Source organism: Papio anubis, chromosome 10 (genome assembly GCF_008728515.1).
Source record: "Papio anubis isolate 15944 chromosome 10, Panubis1.0, whole genome shotgun sequence".
Lineage (NCBI taxonomy): Eukaryota > Metazoa > Chordata > Mammalia > Primates > Cercopithecidae > Papio > Papio anubis.
This window is the reverse complement of record NC_044985.1, coordinates 102,273,657-102,300,238: the sequence shown is the minus strand read 5'-3', so window position 1 is coordinate 102,300,238 and position 26,582 is coordinate 102,273,657. Positions and strand designations below refer to the sequence as shown.

The 26,582-nt window shown below is 40.2% G+C and overlaps 1 protein-coding gene across 5 annotated transcripts in view; it reads left to right on the top strand.

Annotated features, from left to right (window-relative positions):
• Positions 1-26,582, top strand: part of USP37 (ubiquitin specific peptidase 37) — a 119,841-nt gene that overhangs the window by 80,305 nt on the left and 12,954 nt on the right. For 2 of the 5 annotated variants that reach the window (XM_021923999.2, XM_021924000.2), the window contains exons 16-21: positions 3,084-3,248; positions 5,613-5,678; positions 8,673-8,814; positions 10,787-11,042; positions 20,315-20,481; positions 26,186-26,246. In XM_021923999.2, the coding sequence (XP_021779691.1) occupies positions 3,084-3,248; positions 5,613-5,678; positions 8,673-8,814; positions 10,787-11,042; positions 20,315-20,481; positions 26,186-26,246 (857 nt within the window). The remainder of the gene's footprint in view (positions 1-3,083; positions 3,249-5,612; positions 5,679-8,672; positions 8,815-10,786; positions 11,043-20,314; positions 20,482-26,185; positions 26,247-26,582) is intronic. The other 3 variants (XM_021924002.2, XM_021924001.2, XM_021924003.2) reach the window with 3 other exon arrangements.

Sequence of the window (26,582 nt, the reverse complement as noted above, 5' to 3'; positions counted from 1 at the left end):
AGGGTTTCAAATATTGAAGAGAAAAAGGGTCTTGAGAATTCCAAGAAAATGACAATAGAGGATACAGCTGCTGAGACTTTGGAATAGTTATAAGAACTAACTAGTCAATTTTTAATTTAGTAATGTGTAATATTCAGTTATAATTTGTTGTCCTGTGTTGTGCTGTAGTCTTTCTCTGTTATTCTCATACTTTCAGTAAAAACCTGCTATAGACACACACGTACATAGGAATAAAATAGGGAGTAATTTTTTGCAGTTTGTTCATTCCTTCATTCTGAGGATCTTATAAATTAGTAAATTTCCTGTAATCATAAGATAAATTTTCTGATATAGGAATGAAATTAACTTATATTGTATCTGTTCTGTATAAACATAAAACTGAAGTAGTTACAAAAAATTATTATGTGGTTATAGGACAGCGTTTAGTTCTTTCCAAGAATAGATTGCAAACACCAAGGTTGTTATTAACATTAAGTATTTATGTAGCACTTTGCCTACAAAGTGCTTTACTTTCTTTTATTAGCTTCAATATTCTGTCAGTAACTGTGGAATTTCTGGAACCTAGGCCCTAGAGACTAGTTCTTTTACATTTCATAATCTACTTCTTTCTAGAAAATGGGAGTTGGTTTTTTTTTGTTGTTGTTGTTGTTTTTTGTTGTTGTTGTTGTTTTGATACAGAGTCTTGCTCTGTCCCCCAGGCTAGAGTGCAGTGGCACGATCTCAGCTCACTGCAACCTCTGCCTCATGGGTTCAAGCGATCCTCCTTCCTCAGCCTCCTGAGTAGCTGGGATTACAGGTGTGTGCCACCACACCTGGCTACTTTTTATATTTTTAGTAGAGATGGGGTTTTGCCATGTTGACCGGGTTGGTCTTGAACTCCGACCTTGGGTGATCTACCCACCTCAGCCTCCCAAAGTGCTGGGATTACAGGCATGAGCTACCGCGCAGCCAGCCAAGGAAGCTGGTTTTAAAGAAATGACTTTATAAAGGCTGGGTGTGGTGGTTCATGCCTGTAATCTCAACATTTTGGGAAGCCAAGGTGGAAGGATTGCTTGAGACCAGGAGTTTAGAACCAGCCTGGGCAACATGGTGAGACCCCCATCTCTACAAAAAATGTTGTGTTTTTTGTTTTTTTCAAACAGAGTCTCTTTCTGTTGCCTAGGCTGGAGTGCGGTGGCATGATCTTGGCTTACTGCAACCCCCGCCTCCTGGGTTCAAGCGATTCTCCTGCCTCAGCCTCCTGAGTAGCTGGGATTACAGGGATGCGCCGCCACGCTCGGCTAATTTTTGTGTTTTTGGTAGAGACGGGGTTGTGCCATGTTGACCAGGCTGGTCTCAAACTCCTGACCTCAGGTGATCTGGCTGCCTTGGCCTCCTAAAGTATATAAATCATAGCAGTATTATTATATTGACTTAAGAGACTTATATTTTTGACTTAAGAGACTGTTCTTTCCTATTTGTGAGTGGTTTGAGGCTAGGAAGGTGGGAGGAAGAATCTTAAGGCAAAGAATTGGTTGTTACCAGCTGTCACTAAGGAAACCATGTGTACAGTTAAAAAGACTAGTTTTGACCTCACATGCTGGATATCTCTTCTCTTTCCCATTTTCTTGCTATTTGGTTTTTCAAGTGGGGGGAAAATAAATGCTAAGGGGAATTTTTCTCCTTGCTTTTCTTTCTTTTTTTTTTTTTTTCCTGGTAGATCACTTGTGTTAAAGGTTAATTTATTCCAGACTTATGTGATAGAAGCTTCTGTTTGTCAAATCTCAATATTAGTCTTGTTCTACTTTTGTTTAATTTACTATTCAAAGCCACTCTTTAAATCTCGATGATTAGTCTTGTTCTACTTTCGTTCAGTTTAATATTCAAAGCCACTCTTATTCTTGAAGGGCCTGTTATCGTTATCAAATCTGTTCACAAAGTTGGGCCTCATCTTTGAAGATCAATGATTTTGACTATCATTTTCCTGTTTTATATTACTTTTTTTTTTTTTTTTTTCCTTTTACTGCTCCGTGCATAGCAGGGCTACGCTATAGGCAGTGTGTCCAGAGTAGCCTCATATTACCTTTTATTTTGGTTAGGTTATTTGAAATTCTAGTCACAAGATTTAATTTTGACATTGGTTCCACATCAGTTGTGTCCTTGTATTCTCTCAAATTGTAAATTTTTGAAGATCCTGAGTGCTAGCATGCTTTTTAAAGAGAAGTACAATCCATAACTTCAATTTGCAAATTTTTGTTTGTGGCTTCTGTGATGAAGGCATGTATGGTAAGAAACAGTTTTTTATAGATCAGATATTTTTGTATGTGTGCCTGGAACTGAAGTTTATTCCCATAAGATTTTTGAAATTCAATTTTTAAAGTGTTCTTATGAGTTGAGAAATACATTTAATCCATCAAGCAGAGATCGTGTTCTGTATGAGAAGTGAAAAGGTTACCACAATTTTAACCATAAAGAATTCAGTCCTTCTAAAGAGATAAAAGCCTTTTCAGACCCACAGACAAGATTTGGCATGCAAATTTTTGTAAAGCTTGTTTCTAGATGGGGAAACGTTTTGTATTTCCTCCTTAGCTTTCTACAGAGAAAGTGCTTCTGAAAATAAAAGAATAATTCTCATCAAATCATCTTGAAATAATTAATGTTTACCATTAAATATAAGAGCTATGTAACATTTTAATAGACATTATTTTACCAGTAGTGGCTATATAAAACCTATTGCTTTTTAAACTATGTAACAGTGAAGTAAATAATTTAAGGATTTAACCCAATATCAATGCCAAATTTAACATTCTTGTCTGCTGTATTTTATTTATTTGTGTTTTTTCTAGGAACATTGTAACTATTTTACCCAAACTGCACTAATCCACCATTGTCCCTGTTTTGTTTTTATTTGTATGCTTATTAACTGGCCCAATGCCTGTTACCTAACAGGTATTCAGTAAATATTCTTTGATGTGTCTTTGGTTTGGCCAAATGGATTTTTTAAATCAAAAGTCATCTACCATAGTTAGAGTGATCTATTTCACTATACAAGAGATACTTGTATTAAGTATGAATTAGTAAGGTGGTCATCTCCTGTTTTTCAGGGTCCTCATTCTCCATTTGAAACGATATAGCTTCAATGTGGCTCTCTCGCTTAACAATAAGATTGGGCAGCAAGTCATCATTCCAAGATACCTGACCCTGTCATCTCATTGCACTGAAAATACAAAACCACCTTTTACCCTTGGTTGGAGTGCACATATGGCAATGTAAGTCCTTGAGAGACTATGTCTTTACATTCCCTTTTGAAAAAGAAAGGCTTTAGTATCTAATCAAAAGAATGACTGAATTACATAATATGACCCCAAGATAAAATCAGATCAATGGCCAGATGCAGTGGCTCATGCCTGTAATCCCAGCACTTTGGGAAGCTGAGGCAAGAGACTCGCTTGAGCCTAGGAGTTTGAAACCACCTATGGCAAAAGAGCATGACCTCGTCTCTACAAAAAATAAAATAATAAAGCCAGCATGGTGGCACACACCTGTAGTCCCAGCTACTCGAGACTGAGGTGGGAGGATTGCTGGAGCCTGGGAGATGAAGTCTACAGTGAATGGTGATCAGAGCAAGACCCTATCTCAAAAAAAAAAAAAGGAAAAGAAAAAATCAGACCAAGAAGGAGATTCTAATTTTGCTTTACTTTGTTTTAGTGTTAAATCACTGCCTGAAGTAATTGAAGATAATGCTTAAAATTTTTCCAAAGTTATTAGTTGCTTTTCATAGTGAGGTGCTTTTTTAGGAAGTGCTCTTTTTAGACTGCTAGAAGACAGTTTGATATACTTTGGGAATATAAATCAAACTTAGGTGATCATAAGAGTCACCTAGACACTAAAAATACTGATTTTTGTGTTTTTTCCCTGGAAGTTCTGTTTCAGTAGGTCTGAGATAGGGGCTTAGGAATCAATATTTTTAGCAAATGCCTCAGTTGACTCTTCAGGACATGCAGTTATGAGAAACCCTATACTCAATGTTATGCCTTCATTCATATATTATCAGCAGTGTAAAGAACTTAAATGGCTACTAAAATTTCTCAAGAAAAAAAGAAGTAATCTTTACTTTAGGTTTTGCTTCATTATGTATACTGGGAAAACCTTAGGACTTCTTTGAGTGTTCCCCTTTTTTCTACATATTTGCATTACTTTGAAGCTGTATGTTATGTCATTCTTTTCTATACTCAAACACTAGTTTGGTGGAATAATAAAGTTATAGAACTTTAAAGATGAAAGACATTTTAGAGATATTTGTCCAAACCCTTAATTTTATACAAGAGGACCAAGGAAATTAAATGATTTTCCTAAAGTCATACAGTTAGTGTCTGAAAGAGCAACGTCTCGTGGAAGTTTACACTAGTGTCTCAAGGGTCTACTAAGAAAAGCATGTGGCCAGAGAGTCTAAGTGTTTCTGGTTTTTTCCTCTCACAGCTTTTCTTTGTGTGTTTTTGCTTGGTACATACTACCTTCTGCTGGTAGAGCTATTACTCTTGCTGGCAGTAGTGCTGTGTCACACTAACAGTGTAGACTCTATGTGATCACAGGCCTGAAGCCAAGCTATCTGACTGTACAATTTGATAGCTTTTAGACCTTACACAAATTCCTTGACTTGTCTGTAAGAAAAACAATAGGATGGTTGTGAACATTAAATGAGTTGATAATATGTGGAGTTCTTGGCACAGTGTGTGACATCTAATAAGTCCTCAATAAATGAGAGCTATTACTTTAAAAGAACTGAGACAAAGTGATTTTCTCCAGGTTATTTTTTTCCTATGTATTACACTTGACTTCATTTCCAGTGCTGTCTATTTAGATTATTGGATCAAGGAGAGCCTAGAGATGGTATTTCATTTTCTCTTTTGGCCTCTATTGCTAGTAAATTTTTTTTTTTTTTTTTTTTGTGACGGAGTCTCGCCGTGTTGCCCAGGCTGGAGTGCAGTGGCGCATCTCCACTCACTGCAAGCTCCTCCTCCCGGATTCACGCCATTCTCCTGCCTAAGCCTCCTGCGTAGCTGGGACTACAGGCGCCCGCAACCATGCCCGGCTAATGTTTTGTATTTTTGTAGTAGAGACAGGGTTTCACTGTGTTAGCCAGGATGGTCTCGATCTCCTGGCCTCATGAACCACCGCGCCCGGCCTTTTTTTTTTTTTTTGAGATGGAGTCTCACTCCGTTGCCCAGGCTGGAGTGCAGTAGTGCGGTCACCGCTCACTACAACCTCCGCCTCCTGGGTTCAAGCAATTCTCATGCCTCAGCCTCCCGAGAAGCTGGGATTACAGGCACCCGCCACCAAACCCGGCTAATTTTTGTATTTTTAGTAGATACGGGGTTTCACCATGTTGGCCAGGCTGGACTTGAACTCCTGACCTCAGGTGATTCACCTGCCTCAGCTTCCCAAAGTGCTGAGATTACAGGCGTGAACCACTGCACCTGGCCTATTGCTAGTAGTTTAAAAAGTATTATAGTTGTTTGCTTTTCAAGAGGACATAAAAGGAATTATAGTACAGAATAATTCATTTTATAAGTCAAATATATATCTTTAATAATTCATTTGTATACATTATATATTTTCTAATTTTCTGATAGTTCTAGACCATTGAAAGCCTCTCAAATGGTGAATTCCTGCATCACCAGCCCTTCTACACCTTCAAAGTGAGTTATATTTCTTATGTACCCAAAATCTGTATTTAAGGATTTGGCTTACCCTAATCTCCAAGATTGCCTCCCTGCCTTTTCATTATTGTTTTTCTTTTTGCATGATAATGCTTTTTATTATCTATACTTTTGAAACTTTCCTGAATTTGATTTAGAATATATTGAAGGATATAACAGATTTTAATCAGTGACACAAGGTTAGCTCATCCTCTCAATATTCTGTCTTAAACCTTTAAAAACTTATTATTGCTAATATATAATAATTTCATCCTAAAACTCTAAAAATTAACAAGGACATAGGAGTCTAGGGACTTAAGGGATAAAATTACCCCTATTAGTCTAAAACACTCTTCCTTAAAGATAGACATAGAATCCCAAAACATTTTTTACCTGTTGTTAGCCAGTCTGGAAATTCTTCTTTGACACCGAATAGGAGTTATTTTGAAAGGGGACAGGAAAACAAGCAAGCATTCTACAAATGCCCTGTTTTTTTTTGTTGTTGTTGTTTAAGACCAAACTTTATCCAAGGAGGGAAGCACATGCCTTTTTTGTTTGCTTTTTAAATATATTTCCTCTGAGATTTTACTAGAGGAGTTCCTGATTAGATCATTTCAATTGATTTAGTTGTCGTTTGACTTTTTAATTAATTTTTCTAAAAATTTGATGGCCCAAAGTACTTTTAGAGAAAAGACATTTTTGTTGTTTAAGGGCTTTTGGGGGGCTTATATAACCATAAAATGACATTTGGGAACTGCTATTTTCTTTTCCTCCTGTTAATTATTTTTCAGTGCAATTAAAACCAGATGACTAACATGACTAGAAATCTGAAATGGTACCGATATGAATACTCTTACCCGTTCTCAAGATACAAATGAGCAATACCACTTGGCTGCTTAGAAAGTGAGCAAGTGATGCATTTACAGGATGAATATTTTTCATTGCTACAGGCAAGCTGCCTTCTGTAAATATAGTAATTATTAATGGAATGCACTCTTTATGTACCAAGTCACTGTAGTTGCAAGAAAGAACTGATTTCATTGGGCATCATTGTACCTTGGCATGGTCATCTGTTCTCCAGGGTCTACTGGTATGAAAATTTGGGAGTTGATCAATAAAGAATGATTAGGCCCTAGAAGACCTGTCATGCCGATCAAACTTAAAAGAGGCTGAGTTATGAACCAGAATACCATTGATTCTTCTACAATGTCCTTTGTCACATTTGACCCTGGTGCAGTGGTAGCCAGGTGTCACCCTCCTTCAGCAAAATATTCATCTGGATAAACAAATTAATATGTTCAGGTTTGCTTGGTGAGCATGAAATCTGAAATGAGGAATTAAGATGGCTAATTGGCTATTATACTAAAAACCCTTTTGAGCACATAATGGGAGGCTTTTCAAGTGTTCAGGCTGGAGTGCAGTGATATCCTGGCTGCCCTGAGCCACACACTATGTTTGGGCTTATCACTGACCACTTGCCTCTTTTCTTTGATCTACATTGCTATGTAATTTTCCTGATTTCCACTTTGGCCTCTTATTTCTTGGTGCCATTAGTCTGTATGTTTATTTTCAGTTTTTACATTCAGGTTAATTGTATTTCCCAGTTTTCATTTTATATATATTTTTTGTATTGCATATGAATTTATGTTAACCTCCATCAAAGAAAGTTCTTGTTCTTTGACCTTTACCACTTTTTTCTTTAGTTTATTTTCGGCTTACCTAGAAGACAACACAGTAACACCTTACTTATCTGGCATCATTAAAGGATTCCACATAAGTGAATTTATATATAACTGAAGTTTACCCTTCTTTTTTTTTTTTTTGGGGCCAGATCTCAAATCTGCCGCCCAGGCTGGAGTGCAATGGCCAGATCTTTCGACTCACTGCAAGCTCCAGCCCCAGAGTTCCAGCCATTCTCGGCCTCAGCCTCCCGAGTAGCTGGGACTGGCCCGCCACCTCCCACCCGGCTAGTTTTTGTATTTTTTAGTAGAGACGGGGTTTCACCGTGTTAGCTAGGATGGTCTCGATCTCCTGACCTCGTGATCCGCCCGTCTCGGCCTCCCAAAGTGCTGGGATTACAGGCTTGAGCCACCGCGCCCGGCCAACTGAAGCTTACCCTTCTAAGCGTTTATCTTTTAAAACATTTTTAACAGTTTGGATGAAAATGTTTCTAAAATATGTTATGCTATTCCTTACATTCTTAAATAAAATAACTAAGGATAATTTAAGTATATCTTAATGACTTAAAATCAGCATTTTAAGTATCAGTTATTGCACTGTGTTTCAATATGATATTGCCCTCAGAGGCTCTTATTACAAGACAGTTTGCTTTTACATTAAATGACTTTATAGTTCTTGTTTGCTTTTCTTGTGGTTATTCTTTCTCATTTCTTAGCTCTCATTTCTTGATGAACTTGATATACTATTTTATACACCATTTCCTGGGAAAGAAAGGGTCCCTCTAAGTACATGGGTTTTGGAACTGCCTTCCTCAGAAGCTTTTTTTTCTTACTTTGGAATCCCTATGTTCTGGAAAGTAGAGGTTGCCAGAAGTCTGACCTACAGATAAGTGGATAAGTGGAATGTTACTGTTATTTTTAAAGTGCATGGGTCATAATTTAAAAGATCACAAATTAGTCTTCATGCACTTTGTTGTCAAAAACATTTATTCATTGCTATGCCTGCATGAATTCAGTAGCATACTTTATAAAGACAATAGCAAATTTCATTGGGGTTGATCATTAAAAGAAAAAAGGCACAACATGATTAGTTTACTGATGATACGTAGTAGCATAAGAGTTGTCCAGTTTTCAAAGCATGGCTCTTTTGGAGTGGGGCAAAGGTAATGCTGAAATATACCTCTTTTGATGTATCTTTTTTTTCTGTTAAGTAATTTTCCGTAATGGAAAAGCAATTTGTTTTGGTATTTTTACATCAAAAGAATAACAAAGACAAATGTTTATCAGACTTTTTTTTTCCCCCCTTAAATTACAGGAAATTCACCTTCAAGTCCAAGAGTTCCTTGGCTTTATGCCTTGATTCAGACAGTGAGGATGAACTAAAACGTTCAGTGGCCCTCAGCCAGAGACTTTGTGAAATGTCAGGCAACGAACAGCAGCAAGAAGACCTGGAAAAAGTAAGTAATATTTTCTTAAAACATCTGACAAAAATTTGTTTAGCTCTTACTGTCCAAACAAATGTCTTTTATAACCATCATCAAACTAATTAATTTTAAAGAAAATGCCTTCTCTGGCTACAGAAATCAGTCTGTTTACAGATGGATCAAGACTTACGATAAATTAGTTGTTCTGAACAAATTACTTTCTTTTTTTGCCCTTCAGAGCTACTTTTGCATATTGGTCCTCAAATAATTACTTGCTTTATTTTGGTAGCAGTGTTGTTTGTTTGTTTGTTTGTTTTAAAGACAGGGTATCGCTCTGTTGCCCAGGCTGGAGTACAGTGGCATAATCATGGCTCACCACAGCCTCATCCTCCTGGGCTCAAACAATCCTCCTACCTCAGCTCCCCAGGTAGCTGGGACTACAGGCACACACCACCGTGCCTGGCTAGTTTTTAAAATTTTTTGTAGAGACAAGGTCTCACTATGTGGCCTAGGCAGGTCTAAAATTCCTGGACTCAGCTTCCCTAAGTGCTTGGATTACAGGCATGAACCAGTACTCCCAGCCTGTAGCAATTGTTTATGTGAGGGAACTGTAGTAAACATTTTACATCAACAGAGCAACCAAGTTATCTAATTGTTTAAATTATGGATTTATTAATTGGCTTAATATATAGATAATTATATGGATAGTTAATGCTTTGAAGATCTAAGCTTTTCTATGTGTTTACATTATCTTATGCAACTGTATTTTAAGCCTCCTTTTTAAATAATAGAATTATTTTAGTAGTTATTTTTGTTCTGAGTTGTTTCCTATCTTACTTTAAAGCCAGAGGTAGTTTGTGGTTGCTCAACTTGAATGAGAAATAAGTGAAAGTCCAAAATTCTCCCAGAAAATAATTTTTGAATATTTACATAATCTTTTTTTTTTTTTTTTTTTTTTGAGACGAAGTCTTGCTCTGTTGTCCAGGCTGGAATGCAGTGGCACGATCTTGGCTCACTACAGTCTTTGTCTCCCAGGTTCAAGTGATTCTCCTGCCTCAGCCTCCTGAGTAGCTGGGATTGCAGACGTGCACCACAACATCTCCCTAATTTTTGGATTTTGGTTTTTTATTTATTTTTTTTTTTTTTGAGACAGAGTCTCGCCCTGTCACCCAGGCTGGAGTGCAGCGGTGTGATCTCAGCTTGCTGCATCCTCCACCTCCCAGGTTAAGGCGATTCTCTGTCTCCCTAGTAGCTGGGACTGTAGGTGTGTGCCACCACGCCTGGCTAATTTTTTTATATTTTTAGTGGTGGCGGGATTTATCCACATTGGCCAGGCTGATCTTGAACTCCTGGCCTCAAGTGATCTGCTGGCCTCAGCCTCCCAAAGTACTGGGATTACAGGCATGAGCCACCACGCCCGGCCTAATTTTTGTATTTTTAGTAAAGACAGGTTTTCGCCACGTTGGCCAGGCTGGTCTCAAACTCCTGACCTCAGGTGATCTGCCCACCTTGGCCTCACAAAGTTCTGGGATTACAGGCGTGAGCCACCTCGCCTGGCCTTCTTTACATAATCTTGATGTCGTTTTTATTTTTCTCATTTATTATTAATAAGACCAGCTAACATTTATAATGGTGTAATAAGCATAATGATGTAATATTTACTGTATAATCTAAATATATCTGGAAGAAAATAAATTGAAAATACTTATAGAGTAATTATCTCTGAGTAATCTATTTTGAGTGAATTTATCTTATTATTTTTACATATTTTCCAAATTTTTACAAAATTTATACTTATTTCTATCAAGAAAAAATAATCGTGTATTCTTATATATTTATTTTTAAAGTTAGACTCACCATTTAGTTTATATATCAGTTATTGATTGTTAAATAACCCAAAGCATCAAAGAAAGGAAACTTTAGAAATAAAGTTGCTACTTTAAATGCTAAGATTGCTATATTTATAAGTATTCTGGTTTCTTCTAAAAGTAACTCTCTTCTTCAGGATTCAAAATTATGCCCAATAGAGCCTGACAGGTCTGAATTGGAAAACTCAGGATTTGACAGAATGAGCGAAGAAGAGCTTCTAGCAGCTGTCTTGGAGATAAGTAAAAGAGATGCTTCACCGTCTCTGAGTCATGAAGATGATGATAAGCCAACTAGCAGTCCAGATACTGGATTTGCAGAAGATGATATTCAAGAAATGCCAGAAAATCCAGACACAATGGAAACTGAGAAGCCCAAAACAATCACAGAGCTGGGTAGGTTTAATGAAGATTAAACCTCTGTTAAACAAAACATAACTCTTTCAAAGTTTCGTAGTGACAAATGAGCTCCAAATAACCGGAGATAAATAGAAAAATTAGCTGAGCATGGTGGCGTGTGACCCTTATCCCCGCTACTCGGGAAGCTGAGGCAGGAGAATTCTCTTGAACCCAGGAGGCGGAGGTTGCAGTGAGCCAATATTGTGCCACTGCACTCCAGCCTAGGCGACAGAGTGAGACTCCTTCTCAGATAAAAACAAATAAAGGGAGGTGAAGTGGATCTGTATATAACAGGGCTGATGGCATTTTCATTCTGTATTATAAAAAGCTTTAATAAGTGAGAAGCAAATATTGTGACTAGTACACAGATACTAGTGGTAAACTATGCCGTATCCCTTTAGGTATACATCAGTAGTAAAGCTAACCTTCTTATGTGCATTTAATATATGTTTGTGTCAGTTCTGAGGTGCTTTTCTCACCTCTGCTGTTTAAGAAATTCATGGCCGGGCGCGGTGGCTCAAGCTTGTAATCCCAGCACTTTGGGAGGCCGAGACGGGCGGATCACGAGGTCAGGAGATCGAGACCATCCTGGCTAACACAGTGAAACCCCGTCTCTACTAAAAAATACAAAAAACTAGCCGGGCGAGGTGTCAGGTGCCTGTAGTCCCAGCTACTCAGGAGGCTGAGGCAGGAGAATGGTGTAGACCCGGGAGGTGGAACTTGCAGTGAGCTGAGATCCGGCCACTGCACTCCAGCCTGGGTGACAGAGCGAGACTCCATCTCAAAAAAAAAAAAAAAGAAAAAAATTCATATAATTCTTTCATTTTCCTATATCGGAATTTACACCAGGTGTTAGGGTGTGAATAATTCAAGTTCTCCATCCCCTGCACAGTGCATTACTTAGTTTCTATGTTTAGATATATTTAGATACACAACTACTTACCACTGTGTTACAGTTGCCTGCAGTACTCAGTACAGTAACATGCTGTACAGGTTTGTAGCCCAAGAGCAATAAGCTATACCATATAGCCTAGATGTGTAGTCAGCTATACCATCTAGGTTTGTGTTAAGTATACTCGAAGATGTTCGCACAAAGATGAAATCACTTAATGCAATTTCTTAGAATGTATCTTCATCATTAAGCAACACATGACTGTACATAAAATGCTATACTATTTTTTTGGTAATTTTTATTCATTTTTTGTTATCTAAAGCTATCAATGGGAACAACAGAGCTGAGCCATCCTGACTTGTACTGTGGGTATTTTGAAACTTTTAGGTAGATGACTTTTACTGTCTTTTCCTATGAACAGTTCAAATTTTTCTCTCTTGATAGCCCCAAGATCTAAGCAACTGTATATTGCTAATGTGTTTCAGGTACACCAAGCATAGGATTTTGAAAATGAAGAGAATACTAGAATATCAGAAAATTATTTTCTACATTCTCATAGTTGGAACCTCTTCAATTTTAAATTATTTTGCATGCAAGTAAAATAAGAATTAGTATATCCACATTTAACTGGAAACAAAAACGTGATGGTTTTTATACACAGGCATTAATTTTGTCCTTCTTCATACAAGTGTCATTATGCAGTCCCCTTATTACATTTATAATCACTGCCCTTAGGTATCACTGGTTAATATTGGTGCTTTTGTCCCTTCCTGATTTATTTCCTGCTTTCTGCTCTCCTTTTCAGTTCTTTGCCCAGTCCTATAACTTCATAAAATTAACAAAGGGACAGCTACAGGAAGAGGTAATATGTAGCAATGTCCTATATCATGCACTTCAAGGGAGCTACAGTTTTTATAGCGTGAAAGGAGACAAAGTAGTTGGAAATGGCAGTGGGTAATATAGAGGAAACCCACCCTGTCTCCAGGCTCTGGGGTATGGGGAAAAAACAACCTCTACTTCAAAGAACACTAGAAAAATCCATAATGGGAGGCTTTAGAAGAAAAACTGGCCCTGACTAAACACTAAAGAGACCTGACAACCAAATGTAGTGAGTAACCTTAGGAGTCTAGGTTAGAAAAAATTCTACAAAAAATATTTTGGAAACAACTGGAAAAATGAGAATGTGGGCTATAGATTGGAATTATAAATAGAATTACTGTTAATATTCTTAGGTGTGATAATTGTTATGTAGAAAAATGTGCTTTTTAATTAAGAGATTCAGGCTGGGCTGGGTGTGGTAGCTCATGCCCGTAATCCCAGCGCTTTGGGAGGCTGAGGTGGTGAATCACCTAAGTTCAGGAGGTTAAGACCAACTTGACCAACGTGGTGAAACCCCATCTACCAAAAATACAAAATTAGCTGGGCATGATGTTACATGCTTATAATCGCAGCTACTTGGGAGGCTGAGGCAGAAGTATTGCTTGAACACAGGAGGCGGAGGTTGCAGTGAGCCGATATTGCACCATTGCACTTCAGCCTGGGCAACAAGAGCAAAACTCTGTCTCAAAAAAAAAAAAAAAAAGGCCAGGTGTGGTGGCTCACACCTGTAATCCCAGCACTTTGGGAGGCTGAGGCAGGTGAATCACGAGGTCAGGAGATCGAGACCATCCTTGCTAGCACGGTGAAACCCCGTCTCTACTAAAAATACAAAAAATTAGCGGGGTGTGGTGGCAGGGGCCTGTAGTCCCAGCTACTCGGGAGGCTGAGGCAGGAGAATGGCACGAACCCAGGAAGCGGAGCTTGCAGTGAGCCGAGATCATGCCACTGCACTCCAGCCTGGGCGACAGAGCGACACTCCGTCTCAAAAGAAAAAAAAAAAGAGAGAAAGAGATTCAGGCTCATGTGCTTTGGGGTAAAGTATTATAATATAGGCAATTACAGTGTATTCACATGGCTCCATAGAAAAAAAAGAAAAATGTGAGTGAGTGTGTATACACACACTCAGTCTCCAAAGACAGCCTCTAGTGAACCATAGCTACCACTATGCATACTCTTGTATAGACCTCTTCACAGTGAATTTGGGAAGGCTATGTGAGTGCAGTAAAATGTGATTGAATTTATTCTGTGTCAAGTTTGTGATTAAACATTAAGGTGGCCTGGCAGCTTCCCCTTTTGTGCTTTTGGGAACCCTAGGCTGCTGTGTAAGAAGCTTGGCTGCCCTGCTGGAGAGATCACATTGAGAAGGAAAGACTCGTGAGATCACCAGAAGAAAGAGGATATCTAGCCATCTAGCCATCCCCAGCTAATCTTTCTTTTCTTTTTTTTTTCCTGGGTGGGACCAAGTCTCTCTCTGTCACCCAGACTGGAGTGCAGTGGCATGATCTCAACTTACTGCAACCTCTGCCTTCCAGGTTCAAGTGATTCTCCTGCCTCAGCCTCCCGAGTATCTGGGATTACAGGCGCCCGCCACCACACCCAGCTAATTTTTTTTTTTTTTTTTTTGTATTTTTAGTAGAGACGGGGTTTCACCATGTTGGCCAGGCTGGTCTTGAACTCCTGACTTCAGGTGATCCACCCCCCTCAGCCTCCGAAAGTGCTAGGATTACAGGTGTGAGCCACTGCACCTGGCCCCAGCTGATCTTTCTAACCAACGCCACAAAGATGCCAAAGGAAAAAGAAAAAAATCAAGGGAGACATGTTTTTTGGCCTGAGCAGTTGGATAGATAATGGTATCATTTGCTGATATGAGGAAGGCACAGTTGATGAGACAAGGGAGGAATAAAAATTAAACAGGCAAATGGAGATTTCACCTAGTCATTTCAATATACAAGTTTAAAACTCAGGGAAGACATTCAGACTAGAGATATGAATTTGATATTTTGTCAGTTTGTGAGGCTATAGTAATACATGAGATCACTTAGGGGGAGAGCTTAAGTAGAAAAGACAGTCTGAAGAAGTGTCATGATCCCTTTCTTTCAGCAGCCTGTTTTCTCAGTTTCTGATCTTAATTCCAAAATCTTTTCTTCGACCCTATTTTGATTGCCCACTTATAGAAGTCATTACCCTAGACCAGTGCTTCTCAAAGTGTGAACTTAGATCATCAAATATAATCTGTGAACTTCCTGGAAATGCCCATTCTTGACACCACCTCAGACCTACTGACTGAGAAACTCTGGATGTGGGGCTTAGCAGTCTGTGTTTAGATAGGCCCTCCGAGTGATTCTCATGCAATACTAAAGTGTGAAAACCACTCCCCTAGACTTTGTCGTCATCAATAACTGTACCACCTTTGAAATCTTTGTTTCAAATATCCTTGCCTAATCCTTCTTTCCATCCAGCTTACCTAGTGTCCTATTCCGACTTTATTACTTTATTTTTATGAACACTGCCAACCCATTGACTCTTACTTTTTTGCTATTCAGCACCTCCCTCTTATCATCACTTCCTTTCTTAGGCAGCCACATGCCATATTTTGGTACCCTTTTATCTCCTTCCTCTTTTCTTCTGTTGCAGTAGCCTGACAAAACCCAAATTCCCAACTCAACTAGCTACTTTTTCCATACCTGCACCTAAGCTGCTGACAGTTGCTAAAGAAAATCACAAAACTGTTGAGTGAACTTTCCTTAAACTCAGGACTACACTCTTAAATGGGCACTAAATGCTACTAGTCAGTTCGGTAATACTTTGTTTTCTCAGTCTCCATGATGTCTTCCTGAAATCTGTACTACTTTCTCTCTCTTTCTCCCTCTCTGTCTCCCTCCCTCAAATGTGCCAAGGCCATTCTCATCTGAGAGCTTTTGCACTTAAGCTCCTTGAGGGCAAGCACCATGTCGCTTTAATTATCACTATATCCCCAGCTTCTACAACAGTGCTCGGCACATAGATTCTCAGTAAATATCTGTGACTTAACAGTTGTACTGTCTTGTGAATCAACTGAGGAGGGATAGGAATACTAAGTAAGGTTTCACAGTCTCTAGACACTAGCCAGAAGGAATAGTGTGTACAAAGACTCAGAAATGAGAAAGCCCACAGCAAGTTAGTGGACCTAAAAGAAAGTTCAGAGTGATCTGTGTGACTGGAGCATATGGTTAAAGGGGAAATGCAAAAGATGAGACTAGAGATCTAAGTAGTCTCTGGTTTTTGCATGGCCTGAAGCCATGTTTAGGAATTTGGACTTTTGTTTCAAAGGCATTAGGAAGTTATTGGATATTTTAAGCAAACAATTATTTTGTAAGGATTTATGGTTGAAGAAAAGACCATTCTGGCTACAGAAGTTAGAGAAAAACTATAGTAATACCTGAGACCTCTTAGGAAATTGTTGCGGTAGTCCAAACCAGAAGTTAGTGGTGTCCTAAGCCAAGGTTTTGGCTTTAAAAAAAAAGTTGATGGATTCAAGAGATGGTTAGGAAATAATCATTTATCTTATGTGAGGAGTGAATGAGAGGGAGAAGTCAAATATGATCCTCAGATTTCTGTCTTTTAAAAGAAACTGTGGAAAATTATCTAATTCACTGAAATATAGAATATCAGGAAGAGAACGCGTTTCAATTAGGGTGTGGGGAAGAAGCAAACAGGATATTCAGTGTAAGAATGTTCAGTTAAACACATGAATCCCTTTTGATCCATTGTGCAATCTTTAAAAGTGATTATTTCATGGCCATGTTTGTCCCCGTAGATTTTTAAATAGGTTCTGTATCTGTCTGATAATCTTATCCTGAAGACAAATGTATATTGACTTTAGCATCTTCAAGGAAACTTCCTTGATCTGCTTTCTAACACATGAATTAGTTACTAGTATAATCCAGGATTGTCTGAGGTACATTGAATCATTGAGTGCTCAAAATTATTGGTTAAGAAAAATTATTCTGTCACATTTTTGAGTATGTTTTGATAATAAAAGTAATAATACTCATTTTATACTCTAAAATAGCAACGTCAACCCCCAAGTCTTCCTTCCACTTGAAATGCTCATCATCAGTTAACTTTGCATATCTCAGTTGCAAATTTCCAAAACAGATAATCTAATTGGTTGAGTCAAATAATCCATTCCCAGTTCAGCAGGCTTAGATGGGAGAGACAGGCAGGGTCATGTAGACTTCCAAGCTGCCCCTTCTAGGCCATGGGAAGGGTCGTTTCTCCAATAATAGAAGAAAGGAAGAAATTATTGACATCTCTAGGATAATTGGTTTTTGTGTGTTTAATTGGGATTATCTGTAATACAGTTTTTCTAAACAATTGAGATTTTTCCACCAAATGAATTCTAAGTTTCTTTTCCTCTTTTAATAAATATTCAGCAATTCAGTACAACTCAAAATGCTAACTAGTTGCTGACTTAGAATCTAAAGCCAAGATGCTGTAAACTTCAGAGTTACCTGTGCTACAGAGAAATACAGTATTAGGGGCCGGGCACAGTGGTTCACACCTGTAATCCCAGCACTTTGGGAGGCCGTGGTAGGTGGATCACCTGAGGTCAGGAGTTCAAGACCAGCCTGGCCAACATGGTGAAACCCTGTCTCTACTAAAAATAAAAAATGAGCTGGCTGTGGTGGCACACACCTGTAATCCAAGCTACTCAGGAGACTGAGGCAGAAAAATCGCTTGAATCTGGGAGGTGGAGGTTGCGGTGAGCCGAGATTGTGCCACTGTACTCCAGCCTGGCCAACAGAGCAAGAGTCTTTCTCAAAAAATAAAATAAAATACAGTATTAGGGCAGCTAAAGAGCATATACAAACTCAATAACAATATGCATAGCATGAGTATATAAAGGTAATTCTTACTGGCCAGTTAAATACTTTTTGATGAGGAGGTTTACTTAGTAATGTTTGATATAGTTAACGCTTGTATTTGTATTGAAAATTACTATGGCCCAGGCATTGAAAATTACTATTACAGGTGGCTCAATCCTGTAATCCTAGCACTTTAGGAGGCCAAGGCTGATGGATCACCTGACGTCAGGAGGTCAAGACCAGCCTGACCAATATGGTGAAACCCTGCCTCTACTAAAAATACAAAATTAGCTGGGCGTGTTGGTGCATGCTACTTGGGAGGCTGAGGCAGGAGAATCCCAGCTACTTGGGAGGCTGAGGCAGAAGAATTGCTTGAATCTGGGAGGTGGAGGTTGCAATGAGCCGCAATCATGCCACTGCACTCCAGCCTGGGCAACAAGAGCGAAACTCCATCTCAAAAAACAAAACAAAAAAATAATAATAATAATAATAAAGTTATTATGAAATGGCCGAGTATGGTGGCTCATGCCTGTTAATCCCAGCACTTTGGGAGGCCGAGGTGGGCGGATCACTTGAGGTCAGGAGTTCGAGACCAACCTGGCCAATATGGTGAAACCCCATCTCTACTGAAAATATAAAAAATTAGCCAGGTGTTATGGTGCACACCTGTAATCCCAGCTACTCGGGAGGCTGAGGCAGGAGAATCACTTGAACCTAGAAGGCGGAGGTTGCAGTGAGCAGATACTGTGCCACTGCACTCCAGCCTGGACGACAGAGCAAAACTCAGTCTGAAAAAAAAAAAAATCATGAAATGTTATTGCTCTAACAATTCAGATAACCAGAAGAAAATCATAACTATCCTGTTTATTTTAGCTAGCCATAGTCTAGAAATTGAGAAGGAACAGGCCGGGAGGGGTGGCTCACACCTGTAATCCCAGCACTTTGGGAGGCCAAGGTGGGCAGATAACCTGAGGTCAGGAGTTCAAGACCAACCTGGCCAACATGGTGAAACCCTATCTCTACCAAAAAAATATAAAAATTAGGCCAGGCATGGTGGCTCATGCCTGTAATCTCAGCACTTTGGGAGGCCGAGGTAGTCCGATCACGAGGTCAGGAGTTCGAGACCAGCCTGACTAAGATGGTGAAACCTCATCTCTACTAAAAATATAAAAATTAGCCAGACATGGTGGTTAATTAGCCAGGCATGGTGGCCCGTAATCCCAGCTACTCGGAAGGCTGAAGCAGGAGAATCGCTTGAACCCTAGAGGCAAAGGTTGCAGTGAGCCGAGATCATGCCACTGCACTCCAGCCTGAGCAACAGAGCGAGACTCCATCTCAAAAAAAAGTGTGTGTGTGTGTGTGTGTGTATATATATAAAGTGTGTGTATATATGTGTGTGTATATACGTATATATATACATATATGTGTGTATATGTGTATATATGCACATGTGTATGTGTATATGTGTATATATACATGTGTGTGTATATGTATATATACACAATATATGTGTGTGTGTATATATATAAATTAGCCGGGCATGGTAGCGGGCACCTGCAGTCCCAGCTACTCAGGGGTCTGAGGCGGAAGAATTGCTTGAAAGAGGCGGAGGTTGCAGTGAGCCACTGCACTCCAGCCTGGGGGTAGGGGGAGGGGAGGGGAGGGGAGTGGGGATTTCTTACCTTCCTGAATGTTTTAAACATACACTGTATGTTGCCATACACTCTTTTGATTTAGATATATACAATCCTTGTTTGATTATTAATGTTTAAACACGTGTTCAACATACAGTGTGATAAATGGGGAAAATCGGGCAGGCACAGTAGCTCACACCTGTAATCTCAGCATTTTGGGAGCTCAAGGCGGGCAGATCACCTGAGATCAGGAGTTTGAGAGCAGCCTAGCCAATGTAGTGAAACCTCATCTCTACTAAAACAAAAATCAGTTGGGCGTGATGGCGTGTGCCTTTAATCCCAGCTACTTGGTGGCTAATGCACGAGAATTGCTTGAACCCAGGAGACAGAGGTTGCAATGAGCCGAGATCGTGCCACTGGACTCCAGCCTGGGCGAGAGAGTGAGACACTGTCTCAAAATAATAAATGAGGAAAATCTCTTGATCGTTTTGGCCTAATTCTTTCTTCATTTGCTCTAAACAATATTTTATTTCCAGTACTTGGTCAAGTGACACTATGACCTATGGCTGTTTTTTCTTCCCCATCTTTACATAGTGTGTTTCTGATGATTAATTAACTTTTAGAACCATTACTGTAGATCATTTGTTCTCAAAAAAGAACAATTTTGCCTTCCAGGGGACATACGGTAATGTCTATCATTTTTGGTTTTCACAACTGTAGAGGGTGGATGCTACTGACATTTAGTAGGTAGAGGCCAGAAACACTGCTAAACGTTCTACAATGAACAGGACATACTCTTCTCCCCTCACCCCAACAAAAGCTTGTCCCACCCAAAATGTCAGCTCTAAGGTTGATCAACCCTGACGTAGATCTAGTAAGGTGAAATTGTATGTCCTAAGCAAATTATAGATGAAATTAGGGTAAATTCCTTTATGAACAGTAGGTGTCACTCTAGTTCAGAAATTTCCATTTATTAGAGAGGATTTTCCAAATTAATATTATGTTCTGCTTCCTCAGATCCTGCCAGTTTTACTGAGATAACTAAAGACTGTGATGAGAATAAAGAAAACAAAACTCCAGAAGGATCTCAGGGAGAGATTGATTGGCTCCAGCAGTATGATATGGAGCGTGAAAGGGAAGAGCAAGAGCTTCAGCAGGCACTGGCTCAGAGCCTTCAAGAGCAAGTAAGAGATATTTATATTGCTACTTTCTCTGTACTTATCTTTCCTGAGAAATAGAATAATAATAACTAATGTGTTGAGCACTTACTATGTGTCAGACGTTGTTCCAGATGATTTACATACAGTAAGTCATTGGGGGAAAAAAAAGACTTGTTTGAGGCAGGGCTTGATAATTCATGCCTGTAATCTGAGTACTTTGGGAGGCTGAGGCGGGCAGATCACTTGAGGCCAGGAGTTTAAGACCAGCCTAGCCATCATGACAAAACCCTGTCTACTAAAAATGTAAAACTTAGCCAGGCATGGTGACACATGCCTGTAGTCCCAGCTACTTGGGAGGCTGAGGCAGGAGAATCACTTGAACCCAGGAGGCGGAGGTTGCAGTGAGCTGAGATCACGCCACTGCGCTCCAGCCTGGGTTTGAAACAGGTACATGGGTAGTTTTTCTTTTTTTGAAAATCCAAATGCAATAAAATGTATTGTTGGTTACCTTTCATAACTATAATTCATTGCTTGCTAAAACAGGATGGGATATTGTAGATTATTCCTAGTCCAAATTTTTTTTTTTTTTTTTTTTTTCTATTTTAATTTTTTAGAGACAGGGCCTTGTTATGTTGCCCAGACTGGTTTTGAACTCCCGGACTGAAGCAGTCCTCCTCCTTTGGCCTCCGAAAGTGCTAGGACTACAGATGTGAGCCACCATGCCTGGCTTCCCAGTCCAGCATTATTATGCAAGCTGTAGAAACAGCCAGTATACCACCATGATTTTATAATAATATTTTAAGGCATTGTATTTGTTTTGGTTATTTTCTAAGAATATAAATTTTTTATGAATTATTTGAACATAGAATTATCAGAAATAGTATCTAAAATCTAATTTTCAGATTTTAGTGTTAGAACATTTATCTGCCTGTTTATTTATTAAGATAGGGTCTTGCTCAGTTGTCCAGGCTGGAATGCAGTGGCTTGATCATGACTCACTGCAGCTTCAAACTCCTGAGCTCAAGCAATTCTCCTGCCTAGGTCTCTCAAGTACATGGGACCACAGGAGCACCCACCATGCCCAGCTCATTTTTTTATTTTTAGTAAAGACAGGGTCACTGTTGCCCAGGCTGGTCTCAAACTCCTGGGCTTAAGCAGTCCTCCCACCACAACCTCCCAAAGTGCAGGGATTATAAGCATGAACTATTTGCACCCAGCCCTTGCTCTTTTCTTTATGTAGTAACCTATTCTTCAGTGTTCACTTTATGCCACTTGTTTTCCACTGTTACAATTACCTGAAATACCAGATTTATAGGCAATAGGATCTGACTTACAGGTATGATAGTTGTCTAATCCTGTGCAATCCCAGTCATGTTAGTAAACATTTACCAAGACTCCCTAGAATGAATGGGTAGGTTTAGTGCTTGTTTGAGGCCTGCTTTGGGTTCATCAGATAATCAGGTTAAGAAATCTAAGCTGGGCACTGTGGCTCACGCCTGTAATCCCAGCACTTTGGGAGGCCAAAATGGGTGAATACCTTAAGGATAGGAGTCCTAAACCAGCCTGGCCAAAATGGTGACACTCTGTCTCTGCTAAAAATACAAAAATTAAGCTGGTGTGGTGGTATGCGCCTGTATTCCCAGCTACTCGGGAAGCTGAGACAGAAGAATCGCTTGAACCGGGATGCAGAGGTTGCAGTGAGCCGAGATCTTGCCACTACACTCCAGCCTGAGAGACAGAGCAACACTCTTCTCAAAAGAGAAAAGAAATCTATTTGGCCAGATAGGGTGGCTCATGCCTGTAATCCCAGCACTTTGGGAGGCTAAGACAGATGAATCACTTGAGCCCAGGAGTTTGAAACCAGCCTGGGCAACATGACAGAACCCCATCTCTACAAAAAATACAAAAATTAGCCAGATGTGGTGGTGCACACCTGTAGTCCCAGCTACTTGAGAGGCTGCTTGAGCCCAGGAGGCAGAGGTTGCAGTGAGCCAGGGTCATGCCATTCCACTCCAGCCTGGGGAACAGAGGAAGACTATCTCAAAAAAAATAAATCTAGGCTGGCGCAGTGGCTCACACCTGTAATCCCAGCACTTTGGGAGGCCTAGGCGGGTGGAATACCTGAGGTCAGGAGTTTGAGACCAGCCTGGCCAACATGACAAAATGCCATCTCTACTAAAAATACAAAAATTAGTCAGGTGTGGTGGCGCGCACTTGTAATCCCAGCTAGTAGGAAGGCTGAGGTACGAGAATCGCTTGAACCCAGGAGGTGGAGGTTGCAGTGAGCCAAGACCATGCTACTGTACTTTTGCCTGGACTATAGAGCAAGACTCTGTCTCAAAAAAAAAGAAAGAAAATAAATCTAATTTCTCTAGATCAGTGGTTCTGAATCTTAACTGCACATTCAAATTAACTGGGGAGCTTTAAAAATACTGGAGTGGGCTGGGTGTGGTGGCTCATGCCTGTAATTCCAGCACTTTGGGAGGCTGAGGCAGGCAGATCACGAGATCAAGAGATTGAGACCATCCTGGCCAACATGGTGAAACCCCATCTCTACTAAAAATACAAAAAAAAATTAGCTGGGCGTGGTGGCACGCACGTGTAGTCCCAGCTACTCTGGGGGCTGAGGCAGGAGAATCGCTTGAACCCGGGAGGTAGAGGATGCAGTGAGCCGAGATCGTACCACTGCGCTCCAGCCTGCTAACAGGCAAGACTCTCTCTCCAAAAAAAAACAAAAAAAAATTTTCTTTAAAAATACTGGAGTGTTCTGCTCTGATACGATTGATCTGGAGTGTGGTCTGGGCATTTGGATCTCTCTTCTTTTAACACGGATTTTTAAAAGCTTCTCCCACTGATTTCTTTTGTTTGTTTGTTTGTGATGGAGTCTCGCCCTGTTGCCCAGGCTGGGGTGCAATGGTGTGATCTTGGCTCACTGCAACCTCCGCCTCCTGGGTTTAAGCGATTCTCCTGCCTCAGCCTCCCAAGTATCTGGGATTACAGGGACGTGCCACCACACCTGGCTAATTTTTGTATTTTTAGTAGAGAAGGGGATTTCACGATGTTGGCCAGGCTGTTCTCAAACTCCTGGCTGTGTGATCCGCCTTCCTGGGCTTCCCAGAGTGCTGGGATTACAGGCGCGAGCCTGGCCTCACTGATTTCAATGGGCAGCCAAGATTGAGAATTGCTATTTTAAAACCATTTCAGAACCAGCTGTTCTAGGGGTTTTTTTGTTTTGTTTTTCTTTTTCTTTTTTTGTAAGAAGTTCTACTCTAGCTGTCTTGTCATCAAGATGGCAAACTATTTTACCGGTAATATATCATAGTCATTTGTATTAGAAAACTGTTTTTTTTTTTTTTTTGAGATGGAGTCTCGCTTTGTTGCCCAGGCTGGAGTACAGTGGCACCGTCTTGGCTCACTGCAGCCTCCCCCTCCTGGGTTCAAGTGATTCTTCTGCCTCAGCCTCCCAAGTAGCTGGAATTACAGGCACCCGCCACCATGCCTGGCTAATTTTTGTATTTTTAGTGGTGACAGGGTTACACCACATTAGCCAGTCTGGTTTTGAACTTCTGACCTCAAGTGTTCCACCTGCCTTCACCTCCCAAAGTGTAGAAGACTTACATGTATGTATGTTTGTATGTATGTATGTGATGGAGTCTTGCTCTATCTCCCAGGCTGGAGTGTGGGGGCATGATCCCGGCTCACTGCAACCTCCACCTCCCACGTTCAAGTGATTCTCCTGCCTCAGCCTCCTGAGTAGCTGGGATTACAGGTGCCCAACTAATTTTTGCATTTTAGTAGAGAAAGGATTTTGCCATGTTGGCCAGGCTCGTCTTGAACTCCTGGCCTCAAGTGATCCACCTGTCTCAGCCTCCCAAAGTGCTGAGATTGCAGGCATGAGCCACTGCGCCCAGCCAAAACTTTCTTTTAATATAAATAACCAAGGTCTGATTTCTTAGCAAAAATTCCTTTATAGTGCATAAAAAGAAAAAATTCAGCACCTTTTTTCATAGATGAAAGACATACATACTATTTGTTATCAGCTGACTCAGTTAAAACTTCTCAGATATGAGGATAGGGTTGTAAGAGGACGTGTCTTTAGTTTGGTATACCTGCGTCATTTTGTTGATAAGTAAAAGAGAATCTTGCCTTTTGGTTTCAGAGTAGACTTATTCTGAAGAAAGTATAAAATAAATTTTTTAAAGTATAAAATAACTTTATACTCTAATATGAAAGTATATTTTTTCTTATTCATATGTTGTTTGTAAATTATCTTTTCTGAAGATGACGAAGGAAATTTTTTGTTATACTCAACATTTCCCTGTCCTTATATAATTAAAATAGTCATCTAGGCCGGGCGCAGTGGCTCACGCCTATAATCCCAGAACTTTTAGAAGCCGAGGTGGGAGGATCACTTGAGGCCGAGAGTTCGAGACCAGTCTGGGCAATAAAGCAAGATCTCGTCTCTACATAAATGAAAATAAAAATAGTCATCTAGTTTGAGACATTTCAGGAGATGTTGAAGGTACTTTTTTTTGTTGTTTTTTGAGAGTGTCGCTCTGTCACTCAGGCTGGAGTGCAGTGATGCAACCAACGTTGGCTCACTGCAAGCTCCGCCTCCCGTGTTCACGCCATTCTCCGGCCTCAGTCTCTCGAGTAGCTGGGACTACAGGCGCCTGCCACCACGCCCAGCTAATTTTTTGTATTTTTAGTAGAGATCGGGTTTCACATGTTAACCAGGATGGCCTTGATCTCCTGACCTCGTGATTCACCCGCCTCAGTCTCCCAAAGTGCTGGGATTACAGGCATGAGCCACCCACACCTGGCCAGAAGGTACTGTTTTTTCCTAAGAAAACCTCAGATATATCAGAAAATTAATAGTCAGTGGCATTCATGTAGTATTTGCCAGGCATCCACTGTATGTCTTGGTTTCTTCAGCAAGAATAAAAATAGAAACCTATGAATAATATCTTGTGGAAATGTTCATCTGGCCGTCTGTTACAGACTTAAGGTGAGTGATATGTTAGAGCTGGCTCTCAAAGTCAGCTCAGGAGAGCCAATTATATGCCCTTCCCAACTCTGTGTTCACTGTCACGTTAGTAGCTTAAAATTGGCCATGGTGGGAGTATTTATTTATACCATGGAAATTGGAAAATGCTATAAATCAGGGGAAAGGAAAGACATAAATTTGTATCTACTGTGTGCCCGGCACTTTGTTTTGATGTTTTGTTTTTTATTTTTTTGAGACGGAGTTTCGTTCTTGTCGCCCAGGCTGGAGTGCAATGACGTGATCTTGGCTCACTACAACCTCCACCTGCCAGGTTCAAGTGATTCTCCTGCCTCAGCCTCTCGAGTAGCTGGGATTACAAGAGCCTGCCACCACACCTGGCTAATTTTTATATTTTTAGTAGAGAAGGGGTTTCACCACGTTGTCCAGGCTGGTCTCGAACTCCGGACCTCAGGTGATCTGCCTGCCTCGGCCTCCCAAAGTGCTGGGATTATAGGCATAAGTTTACATGCCCAGCTTACTTCTAAGGTTGTGTTTTAAGAGGACAATGTTGAAAAAAGTAAAGAACTTCCCCACATTCCTCAAAAGGTAATATTCCAAACATCCATCAGGTTATAGGAAGTATTCTTAGCAAATGCTTCCAGAGAAACTGATTTTATCCTCATTAAGTAAGTTTAATCAGTACCTCTTTAAATACCTTAGTTTTTGTTCTTTTCCCTTTAGGAGGCTTGGGAACAGAAAGAAGATGATGACCTCAAAAGAGCTACCGAGTTAAGTCTTCAAGGTGTGGAGATCATTTTAATTACATTTTTTTAATCGTAAAATTACCATTCACACATAGAAGAACGTATAAAGAGTGTGTGTGTGTGTGTGTGTGCGCGCGTGTGTGTGTGTGTATTGTGGGGGATAGCGTCTGTGTGTGTGTGTGTGTGTGTGTTGTGGGGGATAGCCTCTCACTCTGTCACCCAGGCTGGAGTGCAGTGGTGCAGTCTTGGCTCACTGCAACCTCCACCTCCTGGGTACAAGCAATTCTCGTGCCTCAGCCTCCCAAGTAGCTGGAATTATCGGTTGTGCCACCACACCCAGCTAATTTTTATATTTTTAGTAGAGATGGGGTTTC